Here is a 20,832-nt window from a genome sequence, read left to right as displayed (position 1 = left end):
CATACACTAGTATGTTTTATTTAATATTACTTAAAATTAAAACATCATATTTTCTTTCCTTCCCTTAAAAGCTATTTCAGTGGGGAAAAAAATCTGCATCATCAGCATCGTTTGAGATTACATAAGAGAATGAATGAAGTTCATAAAATGCAAATGAAGAAAAGATAAACAATGAGAAAGATATGATCATGAACATAAAATTTAATTAGACTCAAAACTTTGTAGTGATTAAATTGTAATTTCAAATATGCATCTTAAAGTTAAACTGAATTAATGGTGTTTTAAATTTAATGCATAGAGTGACAAAATATAAATGCTATTTAAGATAACTAAAAAATATAATATAACAAATATCAACCAAAGAATTTTGTTAAATGAAAAATTGTCAAATTATAACAATAAAAAAACATTAACAACATTGCCATAACATTAAAAAAAACATTGTTTGCAACAATGGTATTAAAAAACATTGTTTGCTTTTTATGCTAAATGAATAAATTCCGACTGTCGAGAATGCACAATTGACTTTGAAAGTTCTATTCCTGGTAGGGCCAACCTAGGCATGAAAGTCATACAATGGTTGTACCTGGCTGAAATTAGTAGGTGAAATCAGAGTGAGGTCAATCTTCAATCTCACCGTGCTCCACGCCACTTGGCGAACAGGAGCTGTAAAATCTCCCGTTTTTTCATTACTTTAATTTCACACCCAATCATCTCCTCTCATATCTGGGACTTGAGAGAGAAGATTTGAAGTAAAGATCTCTTCTTGTTTTTGATTTTTTGAATGTATAAGAACTCATTAGCTGGTCTGGCCTATTAGCTAGACCAATTAGGATAAGCAACAGCAGTGAATTCGTAACTTTTATATTCCTACCAGTTATTCTGTCACTGTTTCTAACAAACTAACAATGTATAAGAGAACCATTTTTTTTTCCTTAAAAAAAAAAAAATTTTTAATAGACAATAAATTTTACCCAAATATTTTCTTTGAAAATTTTTTTACAATTCGGATTGCATCAAATTCAAAACAAAAATATAGTATTTATATTATACATGAAAAACAAATTTAATTTCTTTCCATGGAAATATTGAGTTTTTGTTTTCAATTTATAAAAAGTTTTATAATTATTCAAAAATAATATATTAATTTTTAAGTTCTAAAAATGGTAATGTAACTTGAATAACATCCTACAAGTTAACCTTTTCACTACAAGTGATCACAGATATGTTCCATAACCAAATAATTGAATTAATACAGAAACAACGTTTAATGACAATCATATATTTTTTAAAAAAATATTGCTTCTTTTAACTATTACTTTATATCATCACTCTAAAACAATAATAAAAACCAGAAACAAAATAAAGAGATTTACTGCTTTATAGGGAATATTAATTAAATAATGATGAATAAAGTTAAAATGAAAAACTAATAAATTAATAATGTAACAATATACAAGAATGAAAAGGAATGTATAGTTTAATATATGAAGATTAAGGGAGAAGAATGGTTTATGTCCATTATTCATAAAAATGACCATTAAATTGCAATCTGTTGCATTTAGAAGATAACTAAGTTTTGACAAATTCGGTTCTCCCCAAAAGTTATTACAAATTAAAGGTAATCCGTGCTGGGAAAAAGCCGTTTTTGTCTGTACGCTCGGGAAACAATGATGCCAAAGAATTTTTAGAAAACCCCAGAAGAAAACTTTACAGCACTAATGACTCCTTAAATGCTGTTAAACATCAAGATATACAGTTCTTGAAGTTTTTTTTGCAGTCAGGAGTCACAAGAATTTTATTAATTACCTCACCTCAAAATTTTGTATGTACCAAAGAAAAGAAAATGAGTGGAGGAAAGAAAAAAAGAAATCGATGAGAATACTATATAGGAAATATTGATGAGAGAGGAATTTAGAGGAAAAACAGTTGTTTTTCTTTTTTTTTTTCATCATCGAAAATTGTAAATTTTGTTTCGAAATTTTTGGGGAATGTAAACAGATACTTGTGATATTTGTGTATAGTTTTAAAATTTCAATAGTATGCTCGAGCAGTCTCATAACTTAAAATTAGTTTTTTATAGAATCATCTCTAATGGATATAAACCGTTCTTCGCCATTAGTCTTCATGTGATAAAGTAAATATATTTTGATGATATAATGAAAATTTACAAACATCACCATGCATGCAAAGAAAAGCATTAACTAAAACAGCATAAAATACATACTTCTAAAAGCAAACATTAAACAATATTCTTTGGAAAATTTAAACCTAACACACTTAAAATAAACACTTTTTGATTTATACTGAATAATAATGTTTAATGAACACAAATTCAGAAAAAAATTAATACAGTAAAACATGTTTAAGAAGTTTTTTTTGAAAAAGAAGTACTTAAAAAAATGGAAAACATTAAGCAGTCAGGGGAAATATTTTTTAGTAAATTATAAACTTAAAATATATAATATAGTATTTTAATGTTATATGTGAAAGTTCTTGTTTACATTCTAATATAAGAATATTATAAATATAAGTTTCAATATTTGTAACTTAAAGAAAAGTTATAAATATTGAAACTTAAATGAAACATTAAAAGACTTGAACATTAATAAAGAAAATACTAAGTAAAACTAATTTACTTAAATTCTTTTTATTTTTTTATACTAATGGCAGAAAAGTTCTTTAAAATAGTTACAGATCAAAATCATCTGGAATTTTCATAAAATCCAGACGTTTCAGCCACAGTAAACAACATTTCTACAGACTTAAATTCAAAGCTAAGTTTTGGGCCTCAGAAGAAGAATTATTTTAAACTGGTACTTCGAAATTTTGTTTTTTAATTCGTGATTGGACACTTCCATATATTTTTTTAAATTATCAGTTTATTTTACTTGTGCTTTATTCTGTTGAAAACTTAACCCTGACTAGTTAATATTATCCGTTATTTACTTTATACATTGCTTATGAAATACATATAAATGAGAATTTTTCATACATAAATTCTTCACAATTTATATTAAATAAATTTTCTAAAACTTCTTAAAAAACTTAACTCATTTCTTGTTAATAGTCTCATGTGCGAAAGTCGTAATGAGACTTAACAAACTTAAACAGGTTTTACTGCACACACACTGAGGTTTTTAAACTTAAAATAGATTATACTGTAATGCATTTATGAGTAAACTAATACAGAAACACACTTTAAATATAATCCATTGAGTATTTTTTAACAGTTAATCATTCATAAACCAAACACTAAAAACATTTAATGTACACAAATTAAGACTCCAAGTTTACAATATAATATTATTGAGTATTTTTTAACAGTTAATCATTCATAAACCAAACACTAAAAACATTTAATGTACACAAATTAAGACTCCAAGTTTACAATACACTGATGTTAAAAAACAATTCGTCACAAATAATAAAAACAAGCATTTCAGACTAGGAACTATATCACCTAAGCTGCCAACATTTAAAAATATTGAATTTTTTAATTGATATAGGGATTGATATACATTTTTGGTCTGAGAGTCATGCCTTGAAATGATTCAACCTCCTTAATCACCAATTAGGGAGAAAAGACCAGTAGCGGGCAATTCAAATCACACGCTTTTTAGCTTTTGGTAATCACCAACTCGTCCATTTCTGGTTTTCTTTGTATATTCGTTTGCAGCTCTGTTATTAAGAACAAATGTGATTGATTCACTTAAATCATGAGTTTTTTTTTGTTGAAGCATAACTGTTGTAAGAATGATTGAAATACCACATAGATTAATGAGAATATCAGTGCAAAATGAGCGTGTCAAAAGATTGATTTCTGGAAAAAAAAATCTTTCACCATTCCTGCAGAATTTTTTTAACTACTTTATTGTATATTTTTTAATCTTCTCAAATAAGAATAGAAAAATCACGAACATTTATTTCCCTCTCATGTGCAAAAAAATTTCTGCTAAAAAGAAATCCAAATTCTTTACTTCCTAGAAGAAAATTCTTTCTGCAAGAACTCTGTAACATTCTGAACAACGTCGCCAAATGAACAAATTTAAATTTTTTTCTTTTCTAAAATAAAAAAAGAAGCTTTTTTTCCATTTAACTAAAGAGATATTTTTTTTATTCATCTCTAGTGGAAGTTTTCCCCTTCATTTATACTAAAAAAATATTTTATTCCTTCATACATATTATAAAATATTTTTGTGTATGCATCATATGATACAGCAGCATGGAGAAAGTTTATTGTATCACATCAGGTAGAGAGATTTTTTTCCCTCATTAGAAAAAAAAAAAAAGAGTGTGAGAGAGAAATATCTCTTTTCATTTCATTAAATGAAAGATAGATTCTTTAAGCTTAAGATCAATTAGGTTTTGTTTATTCGAAGACGAAACCAAATGAAACTGACAGCCAAACTCTGCAAGCTAGAAGGAGGAACAGATTTGATATTTGATTCTGGGACCAGCTTTAGATTTTGGGGTGATATTTACCCATAACCAAAACTTGAATGCTGATCTCATGTAGCTCTAGATGGTGATTACTAAAGCCCGGAATTTTAGGCAATAAAAAATGCAAAAAGGCATTTAAAAAGCTTGAAATAGGCACTTAAAATTGGAGCAAAATGGTAGTTGGTAATGCCTAAAAGCCCATATAGGTATCCAAGGTATAAAAAAAGTTGCTAGAAGTATCCGGTATACCTACATATATTTATTTCACTCGACTGTCGTAGCAATAGTACAAAAGAAGTGGACATAATTGCACAAAAAAAAACTCAACTGCGTAGGTGCGAAATAAAAATTGAAAACTCGTACTTACAATAATATTGTATGCAGATTTATTCTGATGATTGGTTGTTGTTGCACATCACAACTAGATGCTTTTTCAAATTTTCGAAAGAGAAATTTTGTCTCCTGTCAGTCAATATAGTTTTAAACAAAGAGAAGGATCTTTCTACTTCGACAGAAGTTATGGGCGCGTACCTAAAACAACTTGCCATGGTAGGAGATATGGTAAGTTCAACTGTAGTATCACCAGAAAGTACTTTTGCAATGTCCTTGATGCATTCAAAGTCTNTACAAAACTGCTAATGTTTATCTTTAAAAATGTCTAATTTTTAGTATAATCTATACTATACACTAAATTTGGTTATAAATAAATTTCTTAATAATATCACTGCAGATTTTCAATAACACATGAAAATGAATACATAATATTACAAAAGATGTGAGCTTTCAAAAGTACAAGATTTTGGTTACTATTCAAAATATAAGTGTTTCTTCAAAATTTTAAATTATTTTTTCTAGAACATTTAGAAACACTATCCTTTATAAAAAATATATAAATTTTATGTATTAATTAAATTTCACATATGAATATAGGTTTTTGACATTTTCGACAGTGAGGTTTTTGACGTGACGGTTTAAACTGTCAAAAGCTGTCACATGTCAAAAACCTGCCAACCCTGTCTCTAATGGTAACTTTTGCCCTTCATTTATACTAAAAAAATATTTCATTCCTTTATACATATTACAAAATATTTTTGGGTATTTTACAGATTATAAAATATTTTTATCATCTGATATAACAGCAAGGAGAAAATTTTTGATCACATCAGGTAAAGAGATTTCCCCCCCCCCTCATTTANAAAAAAAATCAAAAAAAAAAAAAAGAGAGAGAGAGAGAAATTTTTTTTTCATTTGATTAAATGAAAAATAGATTTTTTCTTTTTTTAATTAATGATAAGTGAATTTTCTAAAAAAAGTGATGAACAAAGCAAAAAGGCATAGAAAAAAAAGAAGAAAAAAAAAGACACACTATAGAAATTACTATTAATTAAGCCTATCATATAAGTTTTAAATAAAAATTTGAATTATTGAGCCTGATTTTTTATTAACCAGGATTTATTTATTTTACAGAAATAGGATGCATTACAATAATCAGTTATGTTTTGCTTATTAGAATGCGAAACCAAATGAAACTGACTGCCAATCTCTGCAAGCAAGAAGGAGGAGCAGAATTGATATTGAATTCTGGGACCGGATTCACATTTTTGGGGTGATATTTACCCCTGACCAAAACTTGCACATTGATTTCGTATAGCTCTAGATGGTGATTACACAAACATTTCCTATTATGCTAGTCTTTAGCCAATTGCTTTCATAGAATGGCTAACTCAATAAAAAAAAGTATCCCAAAATGGCCTAAGATTTGAAAAATCAAAGAAAAACGGTTGAATTTGTTTAGTTCTGTTCAGGGGAGTATCTCCGATTTTAAAAAATAGTAACAAAGTTCATCAAAAGATTCTGATTTTGAAAGACTTAAAATAATCCTTATTTGAAACAATAACAAGCCACAACCGGAGTACAAATTAACAGATGCCGGAGAAAATATACCAAATAGAATGGTCTGAGATTCACAGTTCCTAATTCTTCTTAAGTTTGCTAATAACTAAATTTTGCAACTAATTTTGCAACTCGATGATAACAAATATTCCCATCTACTATGCAGAACAAATAATTTACATCTGATCTCTTTCTGTTATTCCTTGATTTATTGGTCATTTTGGGACACTCATTATATGCAACATACTAGTTTATAAATTAATAAAAACAGTAGTGGTGGTTAATTGCACTGATGTACCGAAGATAAAATGAATTTTCCCTAATTACTGAAAAGTTAACACTTAGATTATGAAACTAGAGGATGATGCAGGATTACACAAATTAAAAAATAATGGTCAAATACAAATAATCACATTCGTCTTTTAAAAAAAATTGCCTAGGTCTACAAACAAAAAATTTGTAAAGCTTTCAAAGACTTGCAAGAACTCGTGCAAGAAGTTAGTTTGTGTACATAACTAAACTATACATCATATGAATTTAATTCACCCTTGGAACACAACACATTAGAATTTAGAATATAAAAATAAACTCAACAAACACATTCCAATCAACATTATCACAGATAATACATTGCTTCCATTACTCTTTCCACGAATCGTTAGAGTTATAAAAGTGGTTTTATGAATTACTATTGGAGTACTTGAGTTAGGAGGTGAATTAGAACTAGAAGGAGATTTCGATTCCGAATTCTCAGAATTTTCTATTTTGAAATCGCTTTTATTGTGGTCTTCTTGTTCCCCAGGCTGATGTTCAGTGGGTTCATTGGAAGATTTTGCTTCAGAAGTGCTTAATATCTGACTATGTAATACAGATGCTTTATTTTCTTTAGAGGACTGTTCAAGATGTAGATCTTGGGTGTTGTTTATTATATGGTGAAGTGGATCAAATGTTTTAAATTCATTTTTATCAGGAGTGTTTTTGTCTGTTTTGCCAGAAGGTAAAATACTAGAAAAGGTACCGGTTATTTTAACGTCTTCTTCATCATGAGGGGGATGTTTTGCAGACTCGTCCAACACTTCATTACCTTGTTTTAAAAGGAATTCTGAGTTATTGTTGCAGTAAGAGAAAAAATGAATATTTGACAGGAGCATTTGACTTAACTGGACAAAACTGTTTTCCTGACTGCTACATTTGTTGTGAACAAACTCTTGCATACAATTCACAAAAAACTTCATAGATCTGAAGAGAGAGATAAAAAAAAAGTTAAAATTACAATGATTCATCTAATGGGGGAAAAGTAATAAAACGAAAACTAATTGTTAATGTGAAAAAAATATTTTTGAGTATTTCAAGAAATTAAATTGCAGACTTAGTAAAATTTTCCTTAAGATAATAATAAAATTAAAAAAAAATGTTTTTTTAATTTATTCTTTACAATTTTTTTTTTAAAAAACTTCTCATATTTAGGCTATTTTTCTTCTAATTTTTTCTTCCAATTGTTGAAAGTTCTTTATATAAATGCATAAGATTAAAAAATTGAAATTTTTTTTTCATAATCATCTGAAAATAACTTGTTTATGCAGGGTTCCCACTCAATTTTTTTAAAAAAATTCAAGGACTTTTCAATGACTTTCAAGGACCTATTCGGCATTATTATTATATGCTTAAGTACATGTCAACCAGATTTTACAATTACATAGAAGCAGAAATTGTATATTTTTAAATCACAATGCTTAGTTGACAAAAGAAAATTTTTTTTTTATTGTGTTGTGATGTCTCTTCAAGATGACAACCCAGACAGAGAGAATTGGATTCTATTCTCATTATGTATAGGTGTCTCCTGAGGATGAGGTGTCCAGTAAGAAGACCAATGATCTTCTATTAAGTTTTAAAAGCTCTTTTTGGCGTACACTAGGACAGTCACGATTTTGCTCATTAGCTTGTCTCTGACCGTCAGCAGTGCGCCATTGCTCATGGGCAATTTTGCCATAGACCTTGAATATGGATGCCTAAATGAAGTGGGAGAAATTCCCAGTGCAGACTCAGGGCCCAAGAAAATTGCATTAGAGCCAGCTCGTGCCGCTTCATCAGCTAGCTCATTTCCACCGATACCCATATGTCCAGGTATCCAATGCAGGGATACCCTGCTATGAGTGGATAGGTCACATAGATAGGACCGAGAAGCATTCCCACACGAACAAAGAGGAGAATTTACACCCTGACAGTGATAGGAGAGCAGCCTGACTGTCAAGACAGATGCGGATAGTCATATTTTTATATCCTTTGTCTAAGCATATCTTGCAGCACAAGATAATGGCATGGACCTCAGCCTGAAAAACAGTGGCATAGTTTCCCAAGGGAAAATGAAGTTTGGTATCGTCATTGGAGCAATAAATTCCTGCTCCTGATTTGGCACCAATCTTTGAACCATCAGTGTACCATATCAGACATTTGCCTTTAAGCCACCGAGGAGAATTAAACCATTCATCTCTAGTAGGGAAATGGATCACTAGGATAGTAAAAGAAGGTATATCCATCACTTGTGAAACAAGATGACCCCATGAATGATTGATAGTTACATTGCTGTTTCAAATCATTTTGAAAAATTCCAATAGACAAAAAAAAAAACTCCAATTGGCATAGGATACTAGCCAACATTTAAAAACTAGCATCAGTGAAACTTTTCATGAAAAATTTCATGAAGTGAAATAGAATTAATGAAAATGAATGAATGTATAATGCATATTACATTAAACAAACATAGTAAATAATTGTTAAAAAATTTATGTAATTACACAATATTAAAATATAAATCCTTTTTTTTTTAATATGTTAGATCAAATTTTAGGTTACAGGAAATGTATATAATTAGATAAATTATCACAATATATCCATTCAACATATCTGTTTCAATTTTAATATCAAATTTTCTATTTTGTAACTTCAGAATATCAGTACTCTATTTTGAACATAATAAAATCTATTGTAGAACTATATTTCACAGATAGCTAACTAGGACTTACCGAGCTTTATTTTCTTTAAAATATATCCATAAAATGTCAAGCGTGGTTTTTAAAATTTTGTGAATACGCATAATTTTCACTAAGGGTAATTTTTAAACCGCATTTATACGGATCTAGATATACTATATGTAAATCAAAATTATAAAAAAGGTGAAGTAAGTCTCAAAGATTGCGTAAATCACATATCACAATGAGTGATTTGTAAATTGAAATTGAATTGCGGTGTTTCTAAAATCTGAATAATATGAGTTGCAAATTATACAAAATTCACATAAATCACAATGTGATATACATAAATCACTTTAATGTGAATTCTGTTGTGTGATTAGCTAATAGTTTTCATTATGATGCAAATTGCAATTTGTGATTCGAAAGGTGCTTAATATAGAATAGCTATGTGTGATTCTTAAATCATTTTGATGAGAATTGTGGGTGGTAATTCTTGAATCCCTCTTTTGTGAATCGCAATGCGTGATTTGTAAACTACTAGAATGAGAATTGTGAGGCATGATTCTGAAATTACTTTAATCTGTATCATGTTATATGATTCAGAAATAACTAATTGAAATCATGATGTGTGATTGATAAATCACTTAATAAGAATCATGCATAATTTATAAAATACCTTAATATGAATTCTGATGAATAATTTGCAAATTACTTTAAAGTTATATTAGATATGCGTTCCATTAATCACTTTCAATTAAACCGCAATTTGTAGAACATTTTATATGAATTCCGATCCGTAAATCAAGAATTAGTTTAATGTGAATCATAATGTTTATTCATAATCAAACTTGTAGAACTAAATTTTATTTATTAGTAGTAAAAACTAAATGTAAAAATTTGATTATAGATGATAAAAAATTAATTATCATTCGTACATAAATTAAAAGAACAAATAGGATAACAATATTAACCTGGTGTAATAATGAAGTTAACACATTGAACATATTTCTAAATCAATTAAACACTATATATTATTCGAAAACTATGACTACAAAACCTAAAATTTGCTAGAAACTTCAGCTTTCAAAACATCAGAGAGATGAACAATAATCTGTCTGAAAAGTCTAGGAGAGAAAACTTTTACATCTTCGATAATCCCTTTTCACTCCAAGCATTAAAAGTTGCATCTATCAGAATTTTCTATAATTTTTATTTGAATTTATTTATTTTTTACTACTCTTCTGTAAGAAAAATTAGTAGTATTTTAATTCCTAAAAAATCAAGTACTTTTCAAGTACCCTATGGCAGAATTCAAGGACATTTAAGGACCCTGATTTTTTTTCAACCAAATCCAAGGACTTTCAAGGTTTTTCAAGTACCGTGGANTAAGAGAAAAAATGAATATTTGACAGGAGCATTTGACTTAACTGGACAAAAATGTTTTCCTGACTGCTACATTTGTTGTGAACAAACTCTTGCATACAATTCACAAAAAACTTCATAGATCTGAAGAGAGAGATAAAAAAAATACTAAAATCACAATGATTCATCTAATTGGGAAAAAGTAATAAAACGAAAACTAATTGTTAATGTGAAAAAAATATTTTTGAGTATTTCAAGAAATTAAATTGCAGACATAGTAAAATGTTCCTTAAGATAATAATTAAATTTTGAAAAAAAAATTATTGAATTTATTCTTTAAAAATGTTTTTTCTTCTTCTTAAAACTATTCATATTTCGGCTATGCACATCAACAAAATTTTTTCTTCCAATTGTTGAAAGTTCTTTAGATAAATGCATAAGATTAAAAAATTGAAAATTTGTTTTCATAATCATGTGAAAATAACTTGTTTATGGTTATTATTTTAGCTACCGTAAAAATATTTCATGCACAATTTTAAATATATTCAATCTGGAGTTGCTCACTCCAATCTTTATATTAATGACTACTGCATTTAAACATGTTAAGCATTCAATTTAATATAAAATTACAATTAGTTACTTTTATTAAAAAAATTAATGGGTGTGTTTCTTAGATTTAAATAAATTTTTTTTTAAATGTATACTCCAAGCAAATATATATATAAGATTAATATAATTGATCATATTGAATCAATAAAGATGCATAGAGAGCTGAACTAAGCAAGCGAAGACAACCTAACTAAATCCATATTAAGAATGTAAATAAGTAATAATCACCTAATAAATTTTTTAATAAAATGTTATGTGGTTCATTAATATTTATTTTGATTCATTGGTTCTTTAAAAAAAATGATTAAAAAATAGTTTTAATAATTTTGTAAGGAGAAAACATTATCTGTTGCAACTAAACTTTTTAGCCAGAAGTAAATTATTATAGCCACTTTCCACTGACCACCCAACTGGAACTTTTGCTCTTGCACCCCAAAAGCCCAAGGTTTAGAAAACTGAGATGGACTCAGCAGGCCTTGGCCGACTATGGGCTGTCATGCCACTAAATTTAACTTAATCTATTACAGGGTATATATTCATTCAAATTTAAAGCTTTAAATATTTCAATGAAGTAGTCATAATTTTTTTTAAAATTAAAATGATTAAAAGATCAATTTAATTTTTTTGAAATTTCAAATCTAAATCATATAAGATATCTTACTGTATTGGCTAAATATAAAAAAAGTGAAGTGCCCTTCAATTTATACTTTTTAAAGTCTTGCCTATAAAAATTATTGATTTTTCTCATATATATATACATAGTTAACAGTCCCTCAGGAACATGCCCTTGCAATTATAAAATTTTAATTAATTCTTATCTCTATTAAACCAGATGAATTTAAGAAACATTAAAACTTTTCAAGTGAACTAAGCTCACAGTAAAAACATGAAATGCGGAGTTTCTTCTGCTTTAGATCTCATTCTGTCTTGTTAATGTTGGTACACGCTCAAGTAATATAACGAATCACCTGCATGTGCAAATAGTTGTTGGTGAGTAGCCGTGCTTCATTATGTTAAGTGTAGCCTACAATAAACCTTGTTTCGTTAAAAATCTTCTGTTTTCATTCATATGTAGTATGTCACTAGACCTGTATAATAGACGCAAATGCCGTTCCCAAAAAGTTTTCTATTATTACTAAAACAGGGATTTTCTATTATTACTAAAACCAAATTTTTCAACAAAAAACAAGCACCTTTTAAGTACTTTATAAGCACTCAAAAAATATTTTTAATCATTCCCCCCCAAATAAAATTCATAATTAGGATATGTGCAGTGATTAAAAATAAATGTTTTTCTATCATTAAGTTCTAAATTTATGAACATAAAATCAATAAAATTCAAAAACATTTTCACAAACTTCATATAATCATGATAAAATAACTAGTTTCTGATAAATATTGCAGAGAAAATTGTGAAAATCAAGTATTTTTTGTAATTTAGAAAGACAATCGACACAGCAAAGAAAAAATTAAATTATAGAAAATTAGCACTTTCTACAAGCCCTGAATAAAAAAAAAGAATCCTTAAGGGCTTTTAAAAAATGTAAATCAAAAATAAGCACCTTTAAGCAGTTTATAAAAACGCTACAAACCCTGTAAAATAGAGGGAAAAAAATTTGTTTTTACACTTTTTTCTACCAATGCAAACACAGTTGAAAATTACATTCAATAATTAAAAGTCGTATATTGAGATTCCTATTTACGTAATTTAAAATTGTACATAGTGTTTCCTATTTTTATGATTTTCTATAAAATATTGCGTTTTGTATTCATGATATTTAAAACATGATTATGAAAAATTGAGTTTCCCATTCACGCGATTTTAAAATGAAACATCCAAATTTGTATTCATGCTAAGTTGATATTGAACATGGAGAATTGTATTAACCTGATTTTAAAATTAAACATTAAGATTCGCATTTATGAGATTTTAAAATTAAATGTCGAGATTCATATTCACTCTACTTAAAAATCACACACTGAGATTCATATTCATTCCAGCAATGCAAACAAGGTTGAAAATTACATTCACATAATTAAAAGTCATACATTAAGATTCCTATTTACGTAATTTAAGATAGTACATAGTGCATCCTATTTTCCCGATTTTCCATAAAATATCGCGTTTTGTATTCACTAGATTTAAAATGTGAATATGAAAAATCGAGATTTGTATTCATGCAAAGTAGAAATCAAACATGGAGAATCATATTAACAAGATTTTAAAATTAAGATTTGGAATTACAAAATTTTAAAATTAAATGTTGAAAATTACATTCACTTGACTTAAAAATCACTTGCTGAGATTCATATTCACATAAATTTAAATAAATAAAATCTCACATCGATATTTTTTATTGAAACATTGATAACATTCAGTGGGTAAATGCTTCCTACATGCACTTTTCCTCGCTTAAATTTCAGGTATTTTTTGAATTATTTAGAAAGTTTTCTTGCACACAACATTTTTGGATTTTTATTTTTAGCTTCTTTTTTTTCTAACCAAACTCCTCCCTGTGGTATTAATCAATACCAAGTTCTATAAAAATTGAACATTTTTGAAAAAATCTGTTATTTTCAAAAGAATTTGCCAAAATGAGGTTGCGACAAAAGAGTTGAAATTAATTAAGAGTTACTCAATGCAGATAGGTTTTTAATTGAGATTTGTGTTCACAGAAAGATTTTTATTTTATCTAAGTCTGCACATCACAATTCATGAGTCAAGTATCACAGGTTAACAGGGTGCGTAGCCAAATCTTTCAACAAAAAATAAGCACCTTTTAAGTACTTTTTGAGCTCCGAAAAATATTTTAAGCACTAACAAAATGCAAAATAATTTTGAAAAACTTTACATGACCACTATAAAATAACTAAAATTTGACAAAGAACTCTTTTTTTGATTATACTAGCCATTAAAAAATGGTCGAGAGATTTTTCAGTTCGATTTCAGAGGGTGGAATATGAAGCTTGAAATTGAGAATATCTAGCAAAATGCAGCAGAGTTGCACATGAGAGTGCAAGAATCTCACCGAACCTGGCTCACTGCACATGCGACCATGCAAGTATTTCAACAAACCTTTAAAATGATTGGCGATTTCATACGCTATGGACAGACGGTACGCCGAAATTGATCGTGGTTGAATGAATTCTGAAAACGTTAAATAGAAAAATATGAAAAGCATGTTTTTACATAATACGTGGCGAAAATCAACAGTCCCTTTCATAAATCTCATTTTCGAAAAGGGAAAATTAAGCACTTTCTAAAACACAAAACACACACAAAAAAACCCCCACCTTTAAGGGCTTTTAAAAAACGAAAATCGAAAATAAGCACCTTTTAAAAACGCTACGCACCATGGCTAACAAACTGACAGGTTATTGCTGCTATTTGAACCTTTGTTACTTCATCTGATAAGCAGTGGTCTAACCCATGAGCTATTCAAAGGTATTGTATTGACTTTTGTTTATTCTAGTAGATAAAATTACTTTTGTTATGATATCCCCTGTGGTAGAATTTTTTCGGGCTTTCTGCGACAAACCTCTCTAGCACTAATATCTTTCTGCAATATACTTTTAATAATAACAAATATATATGTTTAATTTAAAGTGACAAAAGTGTTGTGTTTAGAAAAAAAAACCTCTTATTTTGATAAAATAAATTACATTTAAATTCTTTTAATAGAATATGCAATATTTGTTTCATTCTAATACTATCTATATTCTATACTAATACTGTTTTATTCTAAGACGATATTCTATGTTAGCAGGAAAAGACGCAAACTATTTCCTTTTTCGCATTTTGTAAATCATTATCACACATACAAAAAAAAAAAAAAAAAATNAAAAAAAAAAAAAAAAAAAAAAAAAAAAAAAAAAAAAAAAAAAAAAAAAAAAAAAAAACGAATTAACAATCGAGAAATCTATTGCAGTAACTAACTGAAAAAAAATTGACGACGAAATCACATGAATCGGACTCTATAATAAGGTGTTATTCAAATGCGTGTTTTGTTTCGAGAATTGGTTTTTCTAATAAACATCATATTAAGAATATAGGAGTTTATAAACCACTAAATAAATATTAATAACTGTTTAAAATACAATTGTAACACAATGGATTTACGAAACCAAAATTTTTTACTTCCCAAAAGCAATATCAAACTCTTTCTGCAAGAACTTCGTTACTTTCTGCGACAATGTCGCCGCGATTCTGCTATGGGGAAGATATCTTTAATTATATATCATAACTTAATTTCTAATCTAATCAAATTATTATTTTAATTCAACTATTCATTTCGTCGTCTTTTTTTTTACTTAAGAGAAAGAGAGAGAGAGTTAAGATTAAATGGATTTTGGGCTCTAGTTTTTTTTTTTTTTTTTNTTTTTTTTTTTTTTTTTTTTTTTTTTTTTTTTTTTTTTTTTGTTCAGCACCTAATTGAGGGAAGATTTATTTACCCCTTTTTATGTTTTCTGTCCATTTTCCCCTCACAGAGGGGAAAGTCCAATTTAAGGAGTTAAAGATAATTTTCGATTAGCTGTGTCTAAATGTGTGAGTGGATCATTAGAGTTCCCATTTTTTAATCAGAATAGGTTAAAAATATTTTAGGTTTTGATAAGATCTTTACATAGGATGATTGGTTTTCTACTTCCAAAATTTGGTTTTTGACCAAAAATAAAGAAGAAAAAAAGAAGAAAGAAATGTTCGTTTTGGTGTAATTAGAGAGAGTGAACTCAGAGGAAATAGAAACAGTTAAGTTGAGAAAAGACAAAGGAAATGTGTAATAAAAAGGGAAAGAAAATGTGGTGTACAAAGACCTTCAATGAAATGGTAACTAATTAATCAGTCTACATCTCAATTTTTCTAAGCATGTTTAAAAACCTTAATTCATTTCATAGAAAAATTGTGTAAATTTAGTTTAATTATCATCTTTAATCATTATCCTTTCTAATAATCTATAATTATTTATGATTTAAATAAAATGAATGTCAGTTACTTTTGAGAAGCAAGTTTTGTACAGTCTTTTATTTGAACCACTTTTACTTGTTTGAGGCCTGCTACAAAACACTTCTTACAGTTTGAACATATACTTTTATTATTCTAATAGCAGTTAATACTAATATATATTAACAGTGGATGCGTAACTACATAAACAAAACTACTTCAGACAAATCATATTTTTAATCAGATGGATATTAAATGAGTTAATAATGAATTAATACCGAATAAAATATAAAGTTATGCAGAATAAAACAAGTCTAAATTAAGACTTTTATGCCTACATTAAATAAAATCGTAATTAAAAAATAAGTAAACACATTTTAAATGAAGCAATATTAAAATATGCACAACGTGTAAAGATTACCTGCATGAATCATTTTTGAAGTTCAACCATTTCGAAAGACACTGTGTAAATGCTTGACTGTTTTCATCCATGCAATTTGCAAGTAATGTATAATCTAAAGAAAATTTTAATTTTAATAAAAAAAGTTTTAAAGTATCTCTAATAGATTTTGCATTTTTATTTTAATTGTTTAAGAAAAATAAAAGCTGTCTTATTTATTTACATATTACCACTTAGAAATTTGGATAGTAAGATTCCACGCACTCACACACAGGAAAGTGAGCTAAAAACTATTAAAAATCTTACCACTAAGAGGTTTTACTGCTATGTATGCAATGTCCATGGTGTCAAAATCGTGGCATTCATCCAGAAAAGAGTTGAGTAAATTATGCAGGATAATTTCTGAAACATGAGATGCACGTGCTGTACACGGCGCATTCAGTTTACTACAGGAACCCACATCCAAACTTTTCCTTCACAAAATAAAAATTTAATCTCATTACACAAAAACATTTCACATGGTGATGTCTATGATACAGTGTAAAATCAATCTGCAAGAACTCTATAACGTTCTGCAACAATGTCGTTGCGATTTTGCCATGGCGGCACTGCCTTTTCTTAAAAAACTATAACCTGACAACATACATTAATAACATTGTCAGTCCCAGTTTGTGTTTGAACCAAATTTTTAGTCGAGGCACGATTACACTAATTATGTGATTAGATATAATATGTTTATAATGTTGAAAAGATTAATGTTATTTATTTATATTTCATTTATTACTTTAAACCACCTATAATGCTCTTACTCACATTCAAAAATTCAACTAAAAAAAATTGATCATTGTTTTTTAAAAAATCATTATTTTTCTTTACACAATGATTCAAAATTGAAATTACATACAGAACTATTTGTTTAGAAAACAATCTATTGGTTGCATACCTGCAGTTTAATCGGCCTACATCTGTTAGGGGATCTTCTGCCTCTAAATTAGAATAGGAGTACATGCAAGATAAAATGGCAAATCTCTGTTTGAATATGCACTTATTAACATTTGTGGAATCTGCAAGAATTAAAAATGATAAATACATTTATATTTTCAAATGGAAGCATTATTATCAATGTAGGTATTATTTAAGTTAATTAAATTAAATTATATATTGAGTTCAATCATTCTAAGTAGTATAAGTATCAATTAATCATTATTCTTATCAGTTTAAGTAGCAAATGAAATAGATTATTGAAGAGACAGAAAATAGAAATTGATTTATTTTTCATATTAAATGATTTGATTACAATGTTAAGGCACACACTTTAGATTTTCAGTAACTACTTCTTGGATAAAATTTGAAAACCGCTTTTCTTTTTTTAAATATATTTAAATATATGTTATTGTGGAAAGAGAACATTTAGAGTTCATAAAGATTTGAAATGATTGCTTTCAAAATTTAATTATTAACTGACAAACAAATTTATTTCAATGAAAAAAATGAATTAAGTGATGAAATTGATTCAATTTTATTTCTTATGTATAGAGCACAAATAATAATAATAAAAAAAACAAACAGAATATTTAAATAAGTTTTAGTTCAGCCAAGTGAATTTTTTTTTTTACGAAAAAAAAAATTAATTTAAAAAAATAAAATATTTTTGTTAATTTAATATTTCATTACTTATATACAGTAGGGAACCGATTATCCGGAACGATCGGGACCATCGCTATTCCGGATAACTGATTTTTCCGGTTTTCTGAATCGCTACAAAAAGCCGTTTTTTTATTGTTAAACCCAACTAAAAATTTTTTTTTTCATGGAAACAATCTTAAAAAGAAGAAAAAACGATGGAGTAATACACTAATGATTATTTCCAAAATGATGGTAAGGTAAACATCTTTCAAAAAAGAAAGAAAAATCCTAAAATCTTATGATGAAAAAAATTTTTTTTTTAAAAAATGGCGGAAAATTTGTTGAATTTCGTTCCGGTTTTTTGGTTTTCCGGTTTTCTGATTTCCGGATAACGGGTTCTGTACTGTACTTTTAGTTTGTTGTTGTTGTGGCTCAGGGAGGATCAGTATATGTTCTCTCTGAAAAGTAACAAACAATCCAGGATGTGTTTGGGAGAAGCCTGCTCAGTTACTTTTAGTTTGAATAGAACGAGATTAAAAAATATTGAAATTTCTAATGAAATTAAGTCAATTTTCAGTTTTTTGAAAATGTCAATATGTATTACTTTAAATAAAAACAAAAGCAATTTTTAAATGCTTGCATTGCATTTCTGAAAGAATATTTATTTGTAATTATTGAATGAGTTGAGATAAAAAGTTTTTTTATAATTAAATTTAAAAAAAAAGATTAATTTTAAATTTTTATTCAGTTGCTCTGTTTTTCATTTGCAACATTGTAAACATGCTTTTTGATTATATTAAATAAAAACAAAAGATTACAGTACTTATTTGCTTAAACGTAACCATGAATGATAAAGAATGTCAAATAAAACAAAATAAATTATAACTTAAGTTAAACTTATAATTCAACTATAGTTTTCAGTCATAACACATAAACAAATGAAGTGTGTTGTGTTGATATACTCACCATCAATATATAACTCGGAGCACAAACTATTTTTTAAAGATTCTAGTCCGTTACTTAAAAATTTCCCTGAAGTACACTTGCTTGCACACTCAAGAAGTTTCTTAGCTTTACTAAAAATAATAAAAAGAGTTATAGATAAGAACAAATAATAAAGTGAAGTTAAAAAAAAAACAAAAAAAGGGAATAAAGCACAAATGAAAGTACAGAATAGGACATACTATAGTTTCTCTTCTATAAACTAGGATCTTTCAGAGTGTCTCAACACTAGGACTGGGCTATAAATCGATTTAACGCCTATATTGGCAAGTCAATACAGCGACTTTCGTTCCAGTCAATGCATCAGAAATCTGATTTGTCTTCGAGGAAAGACGATATAATGATATAAGACACGCAAGGATCTTCCCTTACATTCCGATGCCGATTCGGGATGTTCGTTATGTTGAAATGGCCTTGATTTATTAGCGGTAGAATCAGAACCAGAGTTTTGAGAATACAGTCGAACTCGTTTATTACGAGCTCAGATTTACCGAGGGAAACGAGAATTTTTGGTTGGATCAATGTTAAGTCTATGGAACAGAAGTCGCTTTTAACGAGCAAGACCCGGTTTTAGCGAGCAATATTTTTCTGTCTTGCAATCTTTTTTCTCATCTTTCTAGTCTTTCTGTCTTATCTTTTTGTCAAAATGATAAAGAAATGCGAGGAAAGGGGTTAGTTGTCATTAAATTAAGAAAAGTATTTAATTAAATTAATTAATGTAATTAAAGTAAGTAAGTATTAATTAAATTTTAAGTAAACTCAATCATTTGACCTCCCAAGCCCCCCCCCCTTCTGGTTGCACGCCTGTCTTAAGGACCCGTTTATTACGTGCACTCGGATTTAACGAGTACATGTTACGGTCCCTTTGCGCTCGTTATAAACGAGTTCGACTGTACTATATCGTGTACTCGCATATCTTAGTTTTTTTTTCTTCGTCGCGACTTGATATCATTTCTTGTAGATCATTTGCAGTGGGACTAGCTTCGTGATTGCTGCTGTTGCCTTGTTCTGAAAGCAATCTATTGTTGAAAAGAATTTATAAAGAGTTTCATCATTAATTAGGTAATTTTTTTTCAACAAAACTTTTTCTTATTTTTAAATGTGAAAATTATTGGAAATCTAATTTAAGGCGCCCATAAAGAATTAAGGTACAAAGTAATTAAATTTGTTAGGCTTTTTTCTTTTATTTTAATTTATTAAAAACTTTTTGGATAAAACTTCTAATAATTTAATGGGTTTTTATTAGTGATTCAAAATTTAGAAATCTTGAGTTGCTTTTATTTTTAGAAATAAAGTTAAAACAAGACTTATATTTTGTCATTTGGATTTGGACATAAGTCAATCAATACGTTTATTCAAAAAAATGTGAAAGTTTTGCGAATTTCATTCATTTTTTTCGTTTTATTAGAGAGTACAATCAGATTTTTTAAAATTTTCTTTTAATATTATTAGCTAAATATATTATCGAATGTCACAATTCTTTTGTTTTTATTTTTAAGAAATTAAATCTTACTTTGTTTTTCGTTCATAATTCGGTCATTATTTAATTTAATTTAATTATTTATCTGAGAGTCTTTAGACGGACG

The 20,832-nt window shown here is 27.8% G+C and overlaps 1 protein-coding gene across 1 annotated transcript in view; it reads right to left on the bottom strand.

The window, feature by feature from the left end:
* Positions 1-6,899: 6,899 nt before the first annotated feature.
* The window catches only part of LOC107450306 (uncharacterized), a 29,942-nt gene continuing 16,009 nt past the window's right edge, over positions 6,900-20,832 (bottom strand). The window contains exons 3-9 of the mRNA XM_043047547.2: positions 19,211-19,320; positions 17,562-17,682; positions 16,925-17,091; positions 16,640-16,733; positions 10,688-10,814; positions 8,247-8,554; positions 6,900-7,575 (exon numbers count right to left, since the gene is read on the bottom strand). Coding sequence (XP_042903481.2) covers positions 6,900-7,575; positions 8,247-8,554; positions 10,688-10,814; positions 16,640-16,733; positions 16,925-17,091; positions 17,562-17,682; positions 19,211-19,320 — 1,603 coding nt within the window. The remainder of the gene's footprint in view (positions 7,576-8,246; positions 8,555-10,687; positions 10,815-16,639; positions 16,734-16,924; positions 17,092-17,561; positions 17,683-19,210; positions 19,321-20,832) is intronic.

This window comes from Parasteatoda tepidariorum, chromosome 5 (assembly GCF_043381705.1).
Source record: "Parasteatoda tepidariorum isolate YZ-2023 chromosome 5, CAS_Ptep_4.0, whole genome shotgun sequence".
NCBI lineage: Eukaryota > Metazoa > Arthropoda > Arachnida > Araneae > Theridiidae > Parasteatoda > Parasteatoda tepidariorum.
The sequence above is the reverse complement of the archived record's forward strand: the minus strand, read 5'-3'. Positions and strand labels throughout refer to the sequence as shown.